We start from the raw sequence: 22,922 nt of genomic DNA on the forward strand, positions 1-22,922 counted from the left end.
TCAGCAAATCAAGTCAGTCTGAACACCTGCCCTCCCCCTCCCCCACTAAACACACATACAGCTGACATCCTCCTCACACATGTACAATCTCACTGTGCCTTACACACACACACACACACACACACAAATCAATCTCTGAAAACATGCCCCAGCAATACATACCAAAAAATGAAGTCTATATACATTTCATTATTCAAAACTAGTCCTAAAATATTGGAATATCATTCACAGGCGGATTTGACTAAATCCATCATCACCTGGTTATTTATTGCTAATAAAGGGCAATGGCTGGTTCTGATTTCAGTGAAGCAGAGATACATTATCATAATAAAGCACTGAAACAAGCATTTGACCCTTATCAGTAGGGATGACTATTATGAAAGCTCATCTCTAACTCCGATAGAGATAGAGGGGATAGAGGAGAGGGGATAGAGATAGAGGGGATAGATGAGAGGGGATAGAGGAGAGGGGATATATAGGTTACATTTTGGGGGATGGGGAGCAATTTTCGAGTTGGGCCATTTCGTGTCTGTGTAGTCATGTTTGTCTGCCCAGACTTTACCTGTCTCAAGCAGCTGTAGTAGAGAAGCTGACCAGACATACTGGGATGGCAACAAAACAGAATTCAGACGGCAAGGGAAAGCAGCGGAGAGATGGAGAGATAAAGATAGAGCAGACAGGAAGACATGAGTACAAGATGGGCAAAGGAGAAGAGAGAGTACAGCTGCAGATTCTTCTTTGTGTGTCTTTTTCCCCTCACTGTCTACAACCTCTCTCTTCCTCCGTGTGTGAGTGTGTTTTGACACTATTCCTCTGCCTCCATGTCAGTGAGCTTTGAGACAGATTGTCTCTCACCTGAAATTAAACACAAGGCCAGGTGCCACTCAGATCAGACCATCTGTTCATTCCGCCCGCCCTCCCTCCCTTCACTTTTTCCCCCCTCTCCTTCTTACTTCTATATCTGCTTTTCGGACGCAGCTTGTGTGTAGTGAGGACAATTAAAAGCAGTAACATTTTCCACCATGGCAGGCAGTGTATAGCTCACTAGAGACAAAGGGATGTTGAATATAAATGCACAGAAAAATAATGACATGCTTCAGCTTTATGTATTCAGAAGCGCATTGGTGTATTCGCGTCTTTCAATTACTTTCATGTAATTTCTTTGTAGCGTCAGTGACAAGAGGATGGTGAAGTTAATTCTCTGGCAGTGCAGGTGGTATTAGATGACGATTACGCCACAGCTGGTAGTTGGGGTGAGGATACTACTTGTCTAGGGGGTGGTAGTCAGTGTGTAGCTAATGAGGTGGTTTTCATCATTGTGGGGGTTAAGATAGGGTACACGAGGGGGAGGTTGTTCTCGGACGGTTGTACAAGACTTGGGTGAGGAGGTCTGGGAGGGGAGTCACTGGGGAGACGGAAGAGAAGGTTAAGCGATGGGGAACCTGCCTGCTGATCTCCTCTGAGAGGTCAGGAGGGTCAGCCTAATAATATGATTTATATTGCTGCTAGTGCTAACTACCTCTCTGGCTCCCAGACGCCCCTACTAAAACCCATACTCCCTCACTGTCTCAGCGTACCAGTAAGCATTTCATTGTACCGAGTACACTACACCATGTTCTGTGTGTATGACAAATAAACTTTGATTTGGCCTACTACTATCTTAAAACGGGAATACTGGTAATAAAACCTAACAAAGAATACAACTCAGTAAACCTTAACAAAAAGAAGAGGGAGATGAGAGGAAAATATTCAGAGACTGAGTGAAGGAGGACCAGAACCCTATAGGCCCTGGTCAAATATAGTGCACTATATAGGGAATAGCATTTGGAACACAATAGTCTGTTTCTATAGAGACTGCAGAGAGAGAATGCCTGTCACCTCACAATCTGCTCCATAAATGTCACTTGGCAGCACACTTGCTGCGTGGTTAAGCTCATCAAGCTGCTCTAACTTTGATTTGAATATGCGATGAGAGAGAGAGAGAGAGAGAGAGAGAGAGAGAGAGAGAGAGAGAGAGAGAGAGAGAGAGAGAGAGAGAGAGAGAGAGAGAGAGAGAGAGAGAGAGAGAGAGAGAGAGAGAGAGAGAGAGAGATGACTTCGGCATGACCCTAAGCTGTCACTTACAACCAAAGAAGTTGTAGCAGGATGACTAAGGCGCTGACTGGATGCATCATGTCCAGGGAATATAGGAAAGCCACCTCTGACCTTCCTCTTGGGCATATCAACTCAAAGGGAAATGGAGCTCACATGTCAGAGTGAGTTAGTTGTTCTGTGGCACACTGTTGTGTCTGTGTGTGTAGTGCAGTGAGGTAGAATGCCACTTGTTCCGCATTTTGCTCATGGGAGTGTCCGAGTCCCAAATGCGACCCGATCTTCCTATGTAGTACTAGTGCACTCATTTTGACCAGGGCCCATAAGGCTCTAGCCAATAGTGCACTACATAGGGAATAGGGGGCCATTTGGAACTCCGCCAGTGTGTGCTGTTGAACGTCAGAGAGGGCACTCACCCCTGGTAGCGTCTTCTGCTCGTGCAGTGCATTCTGGGCTTTGAGTGCAGACTCTCGTTCGCAGTATGTCAGGAAGGCACAGCCTGGGGTAGGATTGAGGGTACATTATACCATTAAACAAAGGATGTATTTGTATACTGTGATACAACAGTGGACAAAGAGAAATTGCAGCAGGTTGCACTGTGATTTTAAAGGGGAAGTTGTTGTTTTTCAACCAATTCTCTATTTTTCTATGTAAATGGTATGTGAAAGAAGGGTCCAGACACCTTTTTGGTTATTTCACGTTTTTGAAAAACTTACCCCAAACAGCAAATCACTTCCTCATCCTGGTTGTGTAGTTTGGGGTCCCCAGAAAAAACATGAACAAAGGCTACAAAAACACCCAAATACAGTGCCTTCAGAAAGTATTCACACCCCTTGACTTTTTCCACATTTTGTTGTGTTACAGGCTGAATTTAAAATGTATAAAATGTTGATTTTTTTTGTCACTTGGCTACAGCCAACACCCCATAATGTCAAAGTGGAATTATGTTTTTACAAATTAATTCAAAATGAAAAGCTGAAATGTCTTGAGTTCAATAAGCATTCAAACCCTTTGTTATGATAATCCTAAATACGTTCAGGAGTAAAGATTTGCTTAACAATTCACAATAAGTTGCATGGACTCACTCTGTGCAATAGTAGTGTTGATTCGATTTTTGAATGACTACGTCATCTCTGTACCACACATACAATTATCTGTAAGGTCCCTCAGTCGAGCAGTGAATTTCAAACACAGATTCAACCACAAAGACCAGGGAGGTTTTTCAATGCCTCGCAAAGAAGGGTACCTATTGGTAGATGGGTAAAAATGAAAAAAGAAGACATTGAATATCTCTTTGCGCATGGTGAAGTTATTAATTACACTTTGGATGGTGTATCAATACATCCAGTCACGACAAAGATAAAGGCGTCCTTCCTAACTCAGTTGCAGGAGAGGAAGGAAACCGCTCAGGGATTTCACCATGAGGCCAATGGTGACTTTAGAACAGTTACAGAGTTTAATTGCTGTGATAGGAGAAAAATTGAGGTTGGATAAACAACATTATAGTTAAAAAAATATATATATTTTAATTTAATCTTTATTTTACCTAGGCAAGTCAGTTAAGAACAAATTATTATTTACAATGATGGCCTACCGGGGAACAGTGGGTTAACTGCCTTGTTAAGGGGCAGAATGACAGATTTGTACATTGTCAGCTCGGGGATTCGATCCAGCAACCTTTCGGTTACTGGCCCAATGCTCTAACCTGCCGCCCCTGAGTTACTCATATAGTTTCTCCAAAAGTAACCTAAATGATAGAGTGAAAAGAAGGAAGCCTGTATAGAATGAAAAAACATTCCACTGCAAAAAATGTGGCAAAGAAATTAAATTTATGTCCTGAATACAAAGCGTTACAGTATGTTTGGGGCAAATCCAACACAACATGGAGTGCCACCCTTCACATTTTCAAGCATGGTGGGGGCTGCATCATGTTATGGGTATGATCGTCATCGGCAAGGACTACAGAGTTTTTTAGGATAAAAAAAATGAAATCGAGCTAAGCACAAATTCACCATTCTGCAGGACAATAACCTAAAACACAAGGCCAAATATACACTGGTTGCTTACCAAGATGACATTTCTGAGTGTCCTAGTTACAGTTCTTACTTAAATCAGCTTGAAAATCTATGACAAGACATGAAAATGGCTGTCTAGCAATGATCAACAACCAACTTGACAGAGCTTGAAGAATTTTATAAAGAATAATGTGCAAATATTGTACAATCCAGGTGTGCAAAGCTCTTAGAGACTTACCCAGAAAGAACCACAGGTGTAATCACTGCCAAAGGTGATTCTAACATGTATTGACTCAGGGGTGTGAATACTTATGTTAATTTGATATTTCTGTATTTCATTTTCAATAAAAAAAAATAGAAATTCAATAAAAATGGGTTTACACTTTTTTTAACCTGAAAATAATATATATATACTAAGTAATATACAGTGGGGAGAACAAGTATTTGATACACTGCCGATTTTGCAGGTTTTCCTACTTTCAAAGCATGTAGAGGTCTGTAAAAAAAAAAAATCCCAGAAAATCACATTGTATGATTTTTAAGTAATTAATTAGCATTTTATTGCATGACATAAGTATTTGATACATCAGAAAAGCAGAACTTAATATTTGGTACAGAAACCTTTGTTTGCAATTACAGAGATCATACGTTTCCTGTAGTTCTTGACCAGGTTTGCACACACTGCAGCAGGGATTTTGGCCCACTCCTCCATACAGACCTTCTCCAGATCCTTCAGGTTTCGGGGCTGTCGCTGGGCAATACGGACTTTCAGCTCCCTCCAAAGATTTTCTATTGGGTTCAGGTCTGGAGACTGGCTAGCCCACTCCAGGACCCTGAGATGCTTCTTACGGAGCCACTCCTTAGTTGCCCTGGCTGTGTGTTTTGGGTCGTTGTCATGCTGGAAGACCCAGCCACGACCCATCTTCAATGCTCTTACTGAGGGAAGGAGGTTGTTGGCCAAGATCTCGCGATACATGGCCCCATCCATCCTCCCCTCAATACGTTGCAGTCTTCCTGTCCCCTTTGCAGAAAAGCATTCCCAAAGAATGATGTTTCCACCTCCATGCTTCACGGTTGGGATGGTGTTCTTGGGGTTGTAATCATCCTTCTTCTTCCTCCAAACACGGCGAGTGGAGTTTAGACCAAAAAGCTCTATTTTTGTCTCATCAGACCACATGACCTTCTCCCATTCCTCCTCTGGATCCTCCAGATGGTCATTGGCAAACTTCAGACGGGCCTGGACATGCGCTGGCTTGAGAAGGGGGACCTTGCGTGAGCTGCAGGATTTTAATACATGACGGCGTAGTGTGTTACTAATGGTTTTCTTTGAGACTGTGGTCCCAGCTCTCTTCAGGTCATTGACCAGGTCCTGCCGTGTAGTTCTGGGCTGATCCCTCACCTTCCTCATGATCATTGATGCCCCACGAGGGGAGATCTTGCATGGAGCCCCAGACCGAGGGTGATTGACCGTCATCTTGAACTTCTTCCATTTTCTAATAATTGCGCCAACAGTTGTTGCCTTCTCACCAAGCTGCTTGCCTATTGTCCTGTAGCCCATCCCAGCCTTGTGCAGGTCTACAATTTTATCCCTGATGTCCTTACACAGCTCTCTGGTCTTGGCCATTGTGGAGAGGTTGGAGTCTGTTTGATTGAGTGTGTGGACAGGTGTCTTTTATACAGGTAACGAGTTCAAACAGGTGCAGTTAATACAGGTAATGAGTGGAGAACAGGAGGGCTTCTTAAAGAAAAACTAACAGGTCTCTGAGAGCCGGAATTCTTACTGGTTGGTAGGTGATCAAATACTTATGTCATGCAATAAAATGCTAATTAATTACTTTGCAGAGACTTTGATAATACAGGCCGCGATTGATATGTTGAAAACAATGTGTGGGGAGGCAGAGGCACAGAAACTCACATCAATACCTTTGTCAGATAACACTGTAAATTAAGAATTTATGCTATTGAGGAAACTGACTGAACGACTCAAAAACTCCCCAGCTTATGCTCGCCAAATGGACGTTAGCTGTGAGGGCTGAGATGCTCATGTATTAGATGCCCATGCATTGACTTTTGTCGGGGGATGCTATTTGTCTGGGGATGCTATTTACGAGGACATATTGCTCTGTCTCACGATTCCCGAGCATGAAACGGTATAGGGGATGTTGATGCTGCGTGGCTATATTGACGAAAAACAGATTACACATGGGATCGAATGGTGGGCTTTTGCGCAGATGGGGTTTCATCTATGGCGGGATGGCGGGCAGGCCGGCCTCTGCACTCTAGTTATGAATGTGTCTCCCTCTGCCATATGGACGCGTTCTATGATACACCGAGAGCAACTGGCGGCAAAAGAGCTGAGCACAGAACTGGGAGATGTACTGCAGCAAGTAACTTCAATTGTAAACTACATCAAACCACATCCACTGCGTGCACACCTGTTCGCAAAACCACGTGGAGATATGGGATCAGAGCATGACAATGTTCCATTCCACACCGAGGCTTGGACGTTATCGAGGGGCAATGTTGGAAAGATTTTTCGCATTGAGAGAGGAACTGTTGTTTTTCACAATATATGTAAATGCACCTTGGCATAGATTCCAAAAGCGTCTGGAACTTCCTATGTGGAAGCACCCCATGCTTTCATTATACTTTGTGTCCCTCATTTACTCAAGTGTTTCCTTTATTTTGGCCTGTAGAATGGACAGAGAAGAATCGCTCGAGATGCAACAAAATGAAAAATACAATTTCATGACACAATTTTATATGTACAACATCTAAAGACTTGCATCACTATACTGAGAACTTTGCCAAGGACATATTTGGGTGTTTTGGGAGCTTTTGTTCATGTTTTTTCAGGGCCCCCCATACTAGAGAAAGAGGGATACCTAGCCAGTACAACTGAATGCATTTAACCCAACCCCTCAAAAACATGTGAGATCACAAAAAATGTGTCACACCCTGATCTGCTTCACCTGTCTTTGTGCTTGTCTCCACCCCCTCCAGGTGTCTCCCATCTTCCCCACTATCCCCTGTGTATTTATACCTGTGTTCTCTGTTTGTCTGTTGCCAGTTTGTTTTGTTAGTGAAGCCTACCAGTGTTTGTTCCCCTGCTCCTGTCTGTTCTTGCTCCTGTTTTCTAGTCCTTTCTGGTTTTGAACATTCTGCCTGCCCTGACCCTGCCTGCCGTTCTATACCTTGCCCTACCTCACTGGATTATTGACCCCTGCCTGCCCTGTCCCTGAGACTGGCTGCCATTCTGGACCTTTTCCACCCTCTCTGGATTACTGACCTCTGCCTGCCTTTGACCTGTCGTTTGCCTACCCCTGTACTAAAAACAAACGTTGGTTTCTTCGACACTGTCTGCATCTGGGTCATACTTGAAACCTGATAAAAGGTATCTGGACCAATCTATAACATGCCATTTACATCAAAAATGGAGATTTGGTTGTAAAAAAGAGAACTTCTTCTCAACAATGACACCCTATTCCCTATATTGAGCACTACTTTTAACCAGAGCCCTATAGGTCCTGGTCAAAAGTAGTGCAATACATACGGAATAGGGTGCCATTTGAGACGTACCCATTGGTTCAGCTGGTCCAAAAACAAAGACAAGCTGGCAGGTGCACTTATGAAATAGATTTATTTTGTAGGCTGGCCAGACTGGCCATATCTGCCAGTGGCCATGCACCTGTTACATAGGTAGCATAGCCTAAATATCCTCAATCATATAGCCTAAACAATGTCTCATGCCTGACAGCAGGACTATGCATTGTAACTTACAGTAAATGTCCATACTAAGGAAATAGGGATTCAATGCACAGTGTCGGAGACAACATATTTCTATAGAGCTGTGCATTATATAATAAAGTATTTCCGTGCGCTCTACAGCATAGCCTACACAGTAATTGTTTCCTCTCCCCTTACCTTTGTGCATCCCTGTGTATTTGTCCTTTATCACCGTCAACTCATAGATCTTCCCGAACTGTTCAAAGATGGGTTTCAAGTCCTTCTCCTCAAGATTTCGGGGTATCTGCCCGATGAAGAGCTTGATTGCATCGGCCTCCTTCATTGAGACGGTGTGGGATTGGGGCTACCCGTTGCGCACCGAGGATGGACACTGAAAAGGTGGTGAGAGCAGGGAGCAGGAAGAGCCTATAGCTCTTTGGGCGAGTTAGAGATGACGGGCAAAGGCTTCAACTCGGTCCTGGAGACGAGGAGAGGGACGATAGAGGAACAGATGAGAAGAAGAGCTCGATACTAAATTATTAATTCATTCTTAAATGTATAATAACTTTCATTTTCTTTACATTTTTTGAAGAGCAGGAACAATCTGGTGTAGGCTGACTAACAAAAACATCACGGTCACCAGTTGGTATAGCTATGCAAAATATCTTGGAATGTTGAAATTATAATGAATTGCAATTATTTTGCCTATAATGTTTTTTAATCTGTCCCCAAATTTGATAAATTGATAACCAATTATGTTCTGACTCAGATATATATATATATATACACACATATACACATATTTGTTTAAATATTTACATGAATGCAAATAATTATAGACATCGAAGTAGCCTACTCCTTTGTTCAACCGTCTATGGGTCTAAACTGCTGGTTTAAACCCATAGGCTATACTGTCACGTTGTGTCAACGTATAGCCTCTTCGGTCCCTTTGTCAAGATGGGGTGACAATAACAATGACTTGAACATAATCTGTCATTTTACACCACGTCAATAGGACAACAAAATAATCACCTACTATTTCTCTATGATCCTCCTTCTTCTTAAGGTTCGTTGCTAGCTGAATCCCCCCTTTCTCCTCTGTTCCCTATCAAATAGGGTTTCTTTTCGGTTTGTGTCTATTCTCCAGTTCAATTCATTTGTCTAATGTAGGACCCCTCTGAATCCGTGCCTTGACAAGTTACCCCCAAAAGAGCGCACGTAACAAATCGAGCGACGTCCTTCTTCATCTATAAACATGAGCATGTGATGCTTTCCCCAGTAGTTTTTTGTGGGTGTTATTTGTGTACAAATCCTGTTTACCACATTAAATACACACAAATTAGGATTTTATATAATAACGACAACCTCTGCGATTATTCAAGCGGTTGGTGGTTATAAGAATAGACTCCCTATGATCCAACACAGGAAATGGGAGGCTATTGCTGCCGCTCGCTCGCGCGCATTGGCTGGCTCTCTGTCTGTCTACTTAGTTGCATTTGACGTCGTAAGCCGGTGTCTCCCTCCCGTCGATCTATTGCTGCCAAATGGCCAGGGTTCGGGTCTGAAAGCGCGCTTTTGACTGCACCTACAGTATTGCTTTGGTACTGCAGGTTAACTGAATTACGGCTGTTTAAGACAATTCCCATGTATGACCCTATAGAGAAGTAGAGAGATATAGTCCCAACGATGCCAGAGATGCGACCCAGTCGTTAAATGTTTTTGTTCTAAGGGTGCGTTCGTAAATTCCCTCTGGAGTGCCAGAGAGTGCTCAGGGTGCGCTCTGGGCATTCGTAAATTCAGAGTTGTCAGATTGTCCCTTCTTACATTCAGAGCGCACACTGGATGTGGACGCTCTGGCCGAGTAGGGTTGATCCCAGCGTTCTGACCTCAACCACAGTCAAGCACCCAAGCTAACTGGCTAACGTTGGCTAGCTATTTCAAGACACAAATGAGAGAACACCTCACTCTGACTATTTTACTCTCCCTAGCAGAGCTGGTTAGGCTGTTTTCAAGCTATCTAGAGCATTGGTGACTGTAACTATGCTACTGGCAACAATTTAATTATGTTTTTTTTTGCCAGCGTTTACTGACACCGGTCATATGTAGCATGTTCATAAATTAATCAATTAAAGGCCCTACATGGTCAATCCGAAAACTGCAGTGGCCATACCGTATTTACTGCATGTTGCCTATGCAGACGTCAGAGCAAACATTATTTGGGGATTTTAAACAGCAGAGCTGTTGTGAAGGAAGTTGTCAAGGAACTGAGTTTGTGTTTATACAGGACCTCCCGCCCCCACCTACCATCAACCAATCATGTCAATGGGGCGATATACTGGAGCCCTCTGCATTATTAAAACATTTTTGGAGGACACGGTGATGCGGTACGGAGCTCAATTTGCCCTCTGCGTGCCTCCAGAGGCTCTACAATTGCGTCACACCCTCCATACGGAGCCTCCGACCACATTTTCGGTTCAAGCATAAATTTGCTTTTATTCTGCAATCTGGCACTCTCAGACGAGAGTGCTCTGACATTGGAAGAGATAGCCAGAGTGAATTTATGAACGCACCCTAAATCTATGGACCCAGTCGTTAATTTTAAGTGTTCCTTTGCCATGATGGCTGGCAATGTTCGTATCCCTTGCTTGCTAGCTAGCCAGGCAATTTTGGTTAACACAGTCACGTGAAACAGTGCAGACAGAATAACAGCAAATTAGCTGCATCTGCACTTGTTTAAACTGTTTTCTAGTGATTCTTTTGGGGGATACATAACAATGAGCTAATAATGTGTGATTTCACCATGTATAGAACATTTGCTCTCTTGCCAGGCCACTGCTCAGAAGAGATAAACAACTACACAGCTAACACAATCAGTAACTGTGTGTGGGTAAAATCAATGGGAAAGTCAGAAAAAAAAGCCATATTACAATCTAAAGTGCATTCGGAAAGTATTCAGACCCCTTTACTTTTTCCACATTTTGTTACTTTACAGCCTCATTCTATAAATGATTATATAGCTTTTTTCTCTCATCAATCCACACACAATTACCCCATAATGACAAAGCAAAAAGTTTAGACATTTCTGCAAATCTATAAAGAAAAAAACAGAAATATCACATTTACATAAGTATTCAGACCCTTTACTCAGTACTTTGTTGAAGCACCTTTGGCAGTGATTACAGCCTCTTCTTGGGTATGACGCTACAAGATTGGCACACCTGTATTTGGGGAGTTTCTCCCATTCTTCTCTGCAGATCCTCTCAAACTCTGTCAGGTTGTATGGGGAGCGTCGCTACATAGCTATTTTCAGTTCCTGCCGGAGATGTTCAATGGGTTCAAGTCCGGGCTCAGGCTGGGTCACTCAAGGACATTCAGAGACTTGAAGCCACTCCTGCACTGTCTTGGCTGTGTGCTTAGGGTCGTTGTCCTGTCGGAAGGTGAACCTTCGCCCCAGTCTGATGTGCTAAGTGCTCTGGAGCAGGTTGTCATCAAGGATCTCTCTGTACTCTGCTCCATTCATCTTTCCCTCAATCTTGACAAGTCTCCCAGTCCCTGCCGCTGAAAAACATCCCCACAGCATGATGCTGCCACCCACCATGCTTCACCGTAGGGATGGTGAGAGGTTTCCTCCAGACTTGACGCTTGGCATTCAGGCCAAAGAGTTCAAACCTGGTTTTATCAGACCAGAGAATCTTGTTTCTCATGGTCTGAGTGTCCTTTTGGGGCCTTTTGGCAAACTCCAAGTGGGATTTCATGTGCCTTTAACTGAGGAGTGGCTTCCGTCTGGCCACTCTACAATAAAGGCCTGATTTGGTGGAGTGCTGCAGAGCTGGTTGTCCTTCCGAAAGGTTCTCCAATCTCCACAGAGGAACTCTGTTAGAGTGACCATCGGGTTCTTGGTCACCTCCCTGACCAAGACCCTTCTCCCCCGATTGCTCAGTTTGTCCGGGCGGCCAGCTCTAGGAAGAGTCTTGGTGGTTCCAAACTTCTTCCATTTAAGAATGATGGAGGACACTGTGTTCATGGGGACCTTCAATTCTGCAGAAATGTTATGGTTCCCTTCCCCAGATCTGTGCCTCAACACAAACCTGTCTCTGAGCACTACTGACAATTCCTTCAACCTCATGGCTTGGTTTTTGCTCTGACATGCACTGTCAACTGTGGCTGCTTATATAGACAGGTGTGTGCCTTTCCAAATCATGTCCAATCAATTGAATTTACGACAGGTGTACTCGATTTCAAGTTGTAGAAACATCTCAAAGATGATCAATGGAAACAGGATGCACCTGAGCTCAATTTCGAGTCTCATAGCAAAGGGATACTTAAATAAGGTATTTAATTTTTTATTTATTTACAAAAATGTCTAGAAACCTGTTTTCGCTTTGTCATTATGGGGAATTGTGTGTGGATTGATGAGGGAAAAAAAGATGTAATACATTTTAGAATAAGGCTGTAATGTAACAAAATGTGGAAAAAGGGAAAGGGAAGTGGTCTGAATATCTTCCGAAGGCACTGTATGTGTTGTGATAATTGCGTTATTTGATCTATAACCTGTTAGTTCATACGCCTTCCGACCGTGCTATATAGGCCTAAGGCCGAGACAATAAGGAGACACAGTGGCAGGATAAATTCAACCACACCTTTGTTTCATCACAAAACCGGAGAGCAACCTCTGTTCAGTGGCGTCCATAAAGCATATTACATGTAACAAACAGTTACATGACCTACAGCATGGTCAAGCAAGTTAATGTTTCTGACATTTTCAGACTACTTAACAGCTATTGATTTAGAACCACGGAGAGTTACCGCAAGTCACAAAGAAAACAGGAGCTGCAATTCCAGCACCATTTCAACTTCAACATAATCAAATCACCTATGCTTGGTCTAATACAATGACAACTAAAATATACCAAAAACAATTTAGTCCAATGTAAGCTAAATATGATGTAGCTGTCCATGGTTCTGATTTGTGTATGTGTGTGTGTGTGCATGCATGCATGTGTTTGTGCAAATAGAAAAAACATGTTGACTCACCCTACAGTACTTTTAGAGAAACACCAATGTCATCGGTCTATGACTGTCATACAGTACACACTTTTATTTTTTGCTGTCCTAGGCTACCTGGCTAAAATGCTTGCTCGCTAGCCTAACTTTCTTTCATGGGCAATGTTAGCTACTTAACATTAGCCTTCTAGCTACATACTGAACTTCCAACATCTCAGTCCAGGGGCACAAAGTATGAATTTATGGTTGGATCAGAATTACCGTTGTAATCATTGGCCAGTATGGAGAATTAAGTAAAGTGGCATGTCCAAATCCCTATCTCCATCCATGGCTAATTTAGGAAAAGGGCCAATTTTTGCGAGCTAGCTAGCTACCTAAGGACAACAACACAATGAGATGCAACAACTCAAGTTATTTCTGTCAATGACGTATTTCTCTTGTAACGGCTGTCCTCGCTGACAGAAGGAGAGGACCAAAACGCAGAGTGGTTAGTGTTCATTATTTAATGAAAGTCAACAAAACACTTCAAAATACAAAACAACCAACAAACGTGACAAAACCGAAACAGTCCTGTGTGGCACAAACACTGACACAGGAACAAACACCCACAAAACACACGTGAAACCCAGGCTGCCTAAGTATGATTCTCAATCAGGGACAACGATTGACAGCTGCCTCTGATTGAGAATCATACCAGGCCGAACACAAAAATCCCAACATAGAAAATCAACCATAGACAAACCCACCCAACTCACGCCCTGACCAACTAAAATAAATACAAGACAAAGGAAAACAGGTCAGGAACGTGACATCTCTTGATGCGATTCAGATTCAGATCAAGTTTATTATCCCACCAGGTGGAAATTAATTTGGTCATGTGCTTAAAAAGACGGTGCATAAAACATGAAAACAGAGAAACTACACAATAGAATTCATCCAAAGTGCTATAGCTACACATTTAAAGTGAAAGCGCAATACGCTGTATCCTCAAGCGACCAACAGACTACCTATTGTACTGCCTAATGGATGTTGGAATAAAAGAGTCCTCATATCTATCTGTTTTCATTTTCTTTTAAAGATGTCTCTTTCCCTTTGTCTGGCTGCTGCTGTGTCTGAATTTTGAATGAAGGGGATGAGTACTGTCCTGTAAAATGCATTCAAGTTTTAGGAGGATGAGTTTTGTGTACATGTTGGTAGCTGATTCTTGATCTATACCAATTATCCTGCCCGCCGTCTTAATCAAGTGCTGGAACTTGACTTGGTCTTGCACTCGCATGTTTCCAAACACGCAGATCAGACCAAAGGATAGAACAGTCGGCAAGACAGATTCATAGACCATTTGTAAGATGTGGAGGTCAACATTTAAACGATTCAGTTTGCGTAAAAAAAACTGTCTCTGTTGCAATTTCTTTATCTTTGCAAAGGCACCGTCATTGAATTTCAGTTTATTGTCTATTTCAATTCCCAGTTACTTATATGTGGTCGGGAGGAGTGAAGCCAAATCCAAACTGGCTTCCCTTGACACTTTTTTTTGGTGTGCCAGGACCATTCACAGTTGAGCTCACTAAGTTTAGCTCAATGCTGAGTGGCTATTATTTTATACTTTTTTCAATCAAGGGAGCAGGCTTGCCAGGTCAAGCTAAATTTCTAGCCCAATGACTACTCAAAACCCGCACACAAAGCCTTTTCCTGCAGCAAGAGAGTAGTTGCCACATTTAGCTAATAACCCCTTTTCCCATAACGTTATCAAGCGAATTAAGGAATATCAACATAACTTGTAACACCGTAAGAAGCAACGACGTAAGCAACATTTGGTTTTCCATTAAAACATTTTTTATTGCGAGCTAACTTGACTAATAAAGAAATCTGAATATGTTGCAAGCGAAAAGATAATTTGCCCTTATTAAACTCGCCAGGTGATTTTCCATCAATGGATGTCAGTTTAAGTCGTTTGACTGCTACGATTGTAAATAAATCCATTATGCGCATGTGCATAATTGAATAAATTCAACAGGAGAGTTTGAGGGATGAAAGTTGGACAGAGGATGTCAAAATCTCTGTGCAAGAAACACTTGGACGAACTTGAAAATAATGTGAGGCTATTTTCTGGCAATTGTGCCATTATTATGTGGCAGATGTTAAGACTACAAACCGTTATAAATGGCATATTTACGAGATTTACTTTTCATTTCAATAGGCATAGGCTAGGCCGGTGGTTCCCAAACTTTTAATAGTCCATACCCCTTTTTTTATTTCACCTTTATTTAACTAGGTAGGCTAGTGGAGAACAATTTCTCATTTACAATCGCGACCTGGCCAAGATAAAGCATAGCAGTTCGACACATACAACAACACAGAGTTACACATGGAATAAACAAAACATACAGTCAATAGTATAGTAGAAAAAAAGAAAACAAAAAGTCTATATACAGTGAGTGCAAATGAGGTAAGATAAGGGAGGTAAGGAAATAGGCCATGGTGGCGAAGTAAATTACAATATAGCAATTAAACACTGGAATGGTAGATGTGCAGAAGATGAATGTGCAAGTAGAGATACTGGGGTGCAAAGCAAGATAAATAAATAAATACAGTATGGGGATGAGGTAGTTGGATGGGCTGTTTACAGATGGGCTATGTACAGGTGCAGTGATCTGTGAGCTGCTCTGACAGCTAGTGCTTAAAGCTAGTGAGGGATATATGAGTCTCCAGCTTCATTGATTTTTGCAGTTCGTTCCAGTCATTGGCAGCAGAGAACTGGAATGAAAGGCAGCCAAAGGAGGAATTGGCTTTGGGAGTGACCAGTGAGATATACCTGCTGTAGCGCGTGCTACGAGTGGGTGCTGCTATGGTGACCAGCGAGCTGAGATAAGGTGGGGCTTTAACTAGCAGAGACTTGTAGATGACCTGGAGCCAGTGGGTTTGGCGATGAGTATGAAGCGAGGGCCAACCAACGAGAGCGTACAGGTCGCAATGGTGGGTAGTGTATGGGGCTTTGGTGACAAAACGGATGGCACTGTGATAGACTGCATCCAGTTTGTTGAGTAGAGTGTTGGAGGCTATTTTATAGACGACATCACCGAAGTCGAGGATCGGTAGGATGGTCAGTTTTACGAGGGTATGTTTGGCAGCATGAGTGAAGGATGCTTTGTTGCGATATAAGAAGCCGATTCTAGATTTAATTTTGGATTGGAGATGCTTAATATGAGTCTGGAAGGAGAGTTTACAGTCTGACCAGACACCTAGGTATTTGTAGTTGTACACGTATTCTAAGTCAGAGCCGTCCAGAGTAGTGATGCTGGACGGGCGAGCAGGTGTAACGGATGTGAAATGGCTAGCTAGTTAGCGGGTACGCGCTAGTAGCGTTTCAATCAGTTACGTCACTTGCTCTGAAACCTATTAGTAGTGTTGCCCCTTGCTCTGCAAGGGCCGTGGCCTTTGTGGAGCGATGGGTAACGATGCTTCGTGGGCGACCGTTGTTGATGTGTGCAGAGGGTCCCTGGTTCGCGCCCGTGTCGGGGCGAGGGGACGGTTTAAAGTTATACTGTTACATTGATGCTGTTGACCCGGATCACTGGTTGCTGCGTAAAAGGAGGAGGTTGAAAGGGGGGTGAGTAACGGATGTGAAATGGCTAGCTAGTTAGCGGGTACGCGCTAGTAGTGTTTCAATCAGTTACGTCACTTGCTCTGAAACCTATTAGTAGTGTTGCCCCTTGCTCTGCAAGGGCCGTGGCCTTTGTGGAGCGATGGGTAACGACGCTTCGTGGTCGACTGTTGTTGACGTGTGCAGAGGGTCCCTGGTTCGCGCCCATGTCGGGGCGAGGGGACGGTTTAAAGTTATACTGTTACACAGGTGCGGGCAGTGATCGGTTGAATAGCATGCATTTAGTTTTACTTGCGTTTAAGAGCAGTTGGAGGCCACGGAAGGAGAGTTGTATAGCATTGAAGCTCATCTGGAGGTTAGTTAACACAGTGTCCAAAGAGGGGCCAGAAGTATACAGAATGGTGTTGTCTGCGAAGAGGTGTATCAGAGAATCACCAGCAGCAAGAGCAACATCATTGATGTATACAGAGAAGAGAGTCGGCCAGATGATTGAACCCTGTGGCACCCCCATAGAGACTGCCAGAGGTCCGGACAACAGGCCCTCCAATTTGACACACTGAACTCTATCAGAGAAGTAGTTGGTAAACCAGGCAAGGCAATCATTTGAGAAACCAAGGCTGTCGAGTCTGCCAATAATAATGTGGTGATTGACAGAGTCGAAAGCCTTGGCCAGGTCGATGAATACGGCTGCGCAGTAATGTCTCTTATCGATGGCGGTTATGATGTCGTTTAGGACCTTGAGCGTAGCTGAGGTGCACCCATGACCAGCTCTGAAACCAGATTGCATAGCAGAGAAGATACGGTGTGATTCGAAATGGTCGGTAATCTGTTTGTTAACTTGGCTTTCGAAGACCTTAGAAAGACAGGGTAGGATAGATATAGGTCTGTAGCAGTTTGGGTCTAGAGTGTCACCCCCTTTGAAGAGGGGGATGACCGCGGCAGCTTTCCAATCTTTGGGAATCTCAGACGATACGAAAGAGAGGTTGAACAAGCTAGTAATAGGGGTTACAACAATTTAATAAATATCCTCTCATGTTGTCCTGGTTTCCAGTGGTTTGCAGAAGAGGATGTCTTCCTTAATTGACCCCCCTTAAACGTAACGGACATATACCAGGAGCTGTGCCAGGCCCACCACGTCTGTTGACTCATCCAGCTGTAAGGCATATAATTCACTGGCTTGTATGCGAAGCAGTAATTGTTTCAAAACATCTCCTGCCATGTCACTGATGCGTGGTGAAACAGTGTTAATGAAGGCATTGTCTGTATCGTTTTTTGGGCCTTTTCACCCAGCATTGTCCCAGCCATATCTGCTGCAGTAGGAAGAATTAAGTCCTCCACAATAATATGGGGTTTGCCTGTCCTAGCCACTCGGTAGCTCACCATATGACCCTTCTAGCCCCTTCTAATTAATGGTATCTCTTGCTTTTATACTACTCGAAAGTCGTCTTTATTATCCCTCAAAAAACTCTGGTGGCTTATTTTTCAAATTGTCATGTTTCGTTTCTAAATGTCTGCTCAAGAGTGAAGGTTTCCCATGAGAGAGTAATGGTTAATGTTAATTATTTGGCTTGGCTACCTGTATTTGTGTCACGCCCTGACCGTAGAGCTTTTTTTGTCTCTATTTTGGTTTTGTCAGGGTGTGATTCGGGTGGGCATTCTATGTTCTTTTTTCCATGTTTTGTATTTCTTTGTTTGGCCCAGGTATGGTTCTCAATCAGGGACAGCTGTCTATCGTTGTCTCTGATTGGGAACCATACTTAGGTAGCTTTTCCCCACATGGTTTTTGTGGGTAGTTCATTTCTGTTTAGTGTTTTCACCTTACAGGACTGTTTCGGTTATGCTCTTGTTATAGTGTTCAGTTTTAATAAAACAAGCATGAACACTTACCACGCTGCGCTTTGGTCCGATGATTCCTCTTCTTCAGACGGCGAATACCGTTACAATTTGACATTGTGTTGTTATTTCGCTGAACATTAAATGGTTTAATTTTATTTTTGGCAGTGAAACGAGGCTACTCAGGCGAGAAAAAAACCTCACCCAAATGTATAGCCCCGTTGGAAAATATAAATGTACTGTTTGAAAATGTGAAGAAAACATATATATTTAAAAAAATGTGAATCCCATTTTTATTTGGCGAACCCCCGACGGCATTGCGTGTACCCCAGTTTTGGAATACCTGGGCTAGGCTTACTGACTAGAATCTGGATTTAGGATTGTAATTAAACTTTGCCATGGTTTGGTTAGCTAGATGCAGGTAGCCTATAGATCTTGATAGCCTACAGTAGGCTAGGTAAGAAGTAAAATGAACGATTTAGCAGCTTGCTTATTTAACATGAACAGAGAGGCGATTTCGAGGTAAGTGCTTCTGTTGCCCAATACCCTGCTGGAATAGGCTACTGAGGATGGGGTCGTAATTTCAATCACTGAATCATATATTAACAATATGGATATGAACTGAATTGGCCTATGCTTGTCAACAACAGCCATTTTTATTTTATTTTTACCCATAGCCTAATCTGATTGGCCGTTACCTTCAATCTAAAGCATTCTAACAACAGCTGATCGGCAATTGATAACTTCCAATTTCATTAACTAAACATGGCCATTAATAATTGCATAATAACACAAGTCTACAACAATAACTATTTATTAAATCTGCCTGCCAGCTCCAGGTTTTTTTATTTAACCTTTATTTAACCAGGTAGGCTAGTTGAGAACAAGTTCTCATTTACAACTGCGACCTGGCCAAGATAAAGCAAAGCAGTGCGACACATACAACAACACTGAGTTACACATAGAATAAACAAACAAAAATGTAGTCTACACAAGTGGCACAAATTGATTTGCAATGACTCCAGTAGTATCATAATTTCATAATATTTTTTATTGTATGAAATGGTGGGCTACAGTATCCTACATATGCATATAAATCAATACACTCTCCATATTCAATGTCAGCTTCATTGTGGACTTTTCCCCATATCAGAAGCACGCAAGGGAGTTCCATAACTTCCATTTAAAATGTCCACTTGCGCAGTGCTCGAGACCTAAGAACGGAGTGTGCGTAAAACCCCTCGCTCGATATGGTTTTCCATAAGCAAAGTCGACATTAGAATGCAGTTTAAACCACCTCCGAGCAAATGTATCTCATGCGCTCTAGAGCGCCTAAAGTAGTTTTCTGTGCATTGTCGCCTTATTTCTTGATGTGCATCAGTTCCAGCGCGTTAATACGTTCTATGGAAAAGGGTTGGAAAAAGGTGTCTCCATAATGCCAATCTAAATAGCCTACCTACAACTGGTAAAAAGTTATCATGACTTGCGCTCGTACTGCTTCGTCTCCTCTCACTCACGTGACTCAGATGTCTGCTGCAGCGCTGACTCAACACACACATTTGGGGAGTGATTCAGGCCAGAATTCAGCCTTTTGAAGCTAGTGATATCTCTCGCCATGTTCCTTAACTTCTTCCAAGCGCTACAAGATACCGCCATGAATTAACATGGACTGTCAATGCAGACAAGGCCTCAAACTGCCAACACGTCACATTCATGTCACGTGACAGTTCACGTCATGTAGACGTAGTGTTCACGTTGTGTACACGTGACACTGAGACGTCACGTGTCAGTTTGCGTGTAAGTTTTTTATGAAAGACCTCTCCACTGTGTAGACATGCCTATTTGTCAAATCAATATGGACACAAAGGTTTCTTTGTTGGAGCCCGATTCATAAATGAGAGGGGTAGGTCTCTAGTCTCTAGGTCTCTAGTGGTGCGTTCAGAACACCTGGGAACTCAGCAATCTCCGACTTCAGTGCGTTCAAGAAAAACTGTTTTTAATGGAATTCCAATTCAGAAACTCGGGCATCTTTCTCTGATTTTATAAACCTAAAAATCACTGATGTCATGATTTGAGCTTGTCCCCCCCAGAGTTCCCAATTTACCACAAGTTTACTACCGGTTTTACAGACACAATCACTGTCACCATGCAATCGGTAGGCTATCAATTTCTGTGGAGTTAATAGCAGGGATTGAATTGAGGGGGTATGAGAGGATATAGGCCTAACCCTTGTTATAGAGATGGGCAAGTAGCGTATGCTACCCCTTGTTGCTTAGCTTTAAAAAAAAAACAATGGTCCAGATTATATATAGACATCTTGCCTATAACAATGATTAACTCCGCGATGATTTCTGCATAGTCTACTATCCTATTGAAGGCCTTGCTCAGACTCAACACGGAGGCCTATAGGCTTATGAAAACATGCACTTTTAAATAAAAAGCAACTGTCATTATCACACAGAAAATATGCTTGTTTTATTAAATGCTCCGCAATTTAGAATATTAGTGGTAGACTATGTCTATAGCAAAATACCAAAAAGATAGAATCGATATGGGTCTATTCGTAGACCAAACATCTTAACAGACAAATTTTTTACAAATTTTATTCAAGAGAATCGCATTGAATCAGGGTATTTTTTTCAGTGCAGTTGCGTTCTTACACATAACCTTAGCCTAAACGGAACCGAAAACATCCCAGCATATTTTGATCACAGATCATGACAATGCCTGAACATTTCAACTACATTTGTCATTGATTTAGCCCACTATTGCCTACAGATTTGATACACATGTAGGTCTATATTTAATCTGGATTTGACAAACAGCCTGACTAGGATCCTTTGACTTCTCCCCGCGCCATATGTGTTCCTAATTTAAAATAAAGGTTAAATAAATAAAAAGAATAACACAGAGTATATGACTGCAACACAGTCTCACAATCAATTCGTGCATATATGCAAATAATGCATTTCAGCAAATTTCGTGCGTTTTTGTTTGTTTTGTGTGGCTTAATTCGTGAGAAAAGACATGAATTTATGTGCTTCTTAATTCGTGCGAAAAGACACACATTTTACCAGTAGGCTACACACAAGCCTTTGAAACAACCATATAGACGCGATAGTTTATATTTCATTTTTGTTCTTCTTAATGGCTAATTCAACGTTATGAATATACAGCAATGTTATCTTTGTTTAACCATGTTTTAAAATGTGTCCTTGTATGCCTATATGTACTGTTTTAGACTTGCTGAACAGAATTTTTGAGAAAAGACGCACATTTACGTGCGACTTAATTCGTGTGAAAAATGGTTTTATTAATGCCAATGCTGTTTTCTGTGCTTGATTTCGCTTAATACTCTGGATACTGGTGCAATTGTAATCAGAAGGCCTTTTTGTCATGTAGGAAACAGTACACGATTTTCTTAATAACCCATTTCATATTTCGTGGAGCCTAAATCACACAATTTTCTTCATAATGCATGTATTACATGTTAAACAGGTTAATGTAAAATAATGAATGATGCTGGCTTACACTTATGGCACTTCCAAGGCCTTCCCATTATGATTATTACGGTCATGTCACTCATGTTATATACTTAGGCTACTGTAACGCGTTCAATCAGTTAACAAGTCAGAAATGTCAGTTTCCTAGTACCGACTAGCACTTGAATGCAGTATTATGCTGGCTTCACATTCTCGTGGGAAATGGGAAAATGGGAAGTTGTAACTCCGACATGATTGTGTTCAAGTGCTTTTGAAGTCTGAACAATTCTTAAGCCAATAAGATTGGCCACATAATTTTCTAATTTCCCACTTGTAATTCCTATTTGGAGGGTCATTCAAATTAAACTTCCCAGTCGGAACTAGGAATTCCCGAGAACTGATAGTACCCGAACGAGGCATTAGTATGTGTAATAGCAGCCTACATACATAGCCTACATCTGTGTTCAGATTTATTTTATGGGTGATTTTTCCATTGAAAGAAATGTATTTAATCATCCACTCCACTCTTCCGATACATTTATTTGCTGCAGACAAGATGATATTCAACAGGTAGTCATTTTGAAACCGTTCAGAGATTACTCCAAGTAATGGCACTCTTTGGGATCTTTGCCAGGGAACATTTAAATACATTATCAATGGCAAATACTGTTTTCTATGCTTGATTTCACTTAATATTTTTGGGTTTTGCGCTCATGGCAGTCAGAAAACATATGCTGGCCGATCAAAACCCTTGCGGGTGATGTTGCTTTCTTTCCCCAAGTCGTACGAGAAAATAACGGAAAACTGACCCAAGATCAGTAATGTACATATGCAAATTCAACCCAATGTAATGTGGAGCGCGTTCCAGCTCGTCAACACAATCGGCTTCAGGGAAGGTTACTTTCTGTGTTGTTCAATTTATATAAGAATATCAAATTAAATTAATCTAAGAAACGCTTTTCCAGGCAGTTTGAATGTATATTCTTATTCTGTGCAGAATCTGTGTAATTTAACCTACAACACAAATGCTCATCATGACTTCAACAAAGAAGACAGCTTGGAACGTACCCAATCCTCCCATGCGATCATTCTCTTAACCGGTAAGTGAAGTAATCCAAAAAAAACATGTGGTTCTAATCGCTAGTATGTAATGTTATGGAGATTGATTTA

The 22,922-nt window shown here is 42.1% G+C and overlaps 1 protein-coding gene across 7 annotated transcripts in view; it reads right to left on the bottom strand.

The window, feature by feature from the left end:
* Nucleotides 1-9,338, bottom strand: part of LOC139554762 (CUGBP Elav-like family member 3) — a 41,129-nt gene extending 31,791 nt beyond the window's left edge. For 2 of the 7 annotated variants that reach the window (XR_011670890.1, XM_071367875.1), the window contains exons 1-3: nt 8,869-9,337; nt 8,031-8,310; nt 2,508-2,590 (exon numbers count right to left, since the gene is read on the bottom strand). Coding sequence is in view for 6 of the 7 variants with exons in the window: in XM_071367875.1 (XP_071223976.1) it covers nt 2,508-2,590; nt 8,031-8,175 (228 nt within the window). In the remaining variant the exon portion in view is untranslated. Of the gene's footprint in view, nt 1-2,507; nt 2,591-8,030; nt 8,311-8,864 lie in introns of all 7 variants that reach the window. The other 5 variants (XM_071367877.1, XM_071367876.1, XM_071367873.1 and 2 more) reach the window with 5 other exon arrangements.
* Nucleotides 9,339-22,922: the final 13,584 nt, after the last annotated feature.

Source organism: Salvelinus alpinus, chromosome 26 (genome assembly GCF_045679555.1).
Source record: "Salvelinus alpinus chromosome 26, SLU_Salpinus.1, whole genome shotgun sequence".
Lineage (NCBI taxonomy): Eukaryota > Metazoa > Chordata > Actinopteri > Salmoniformes > Salmonidae > Salvelinus > Salvelinus alpinus.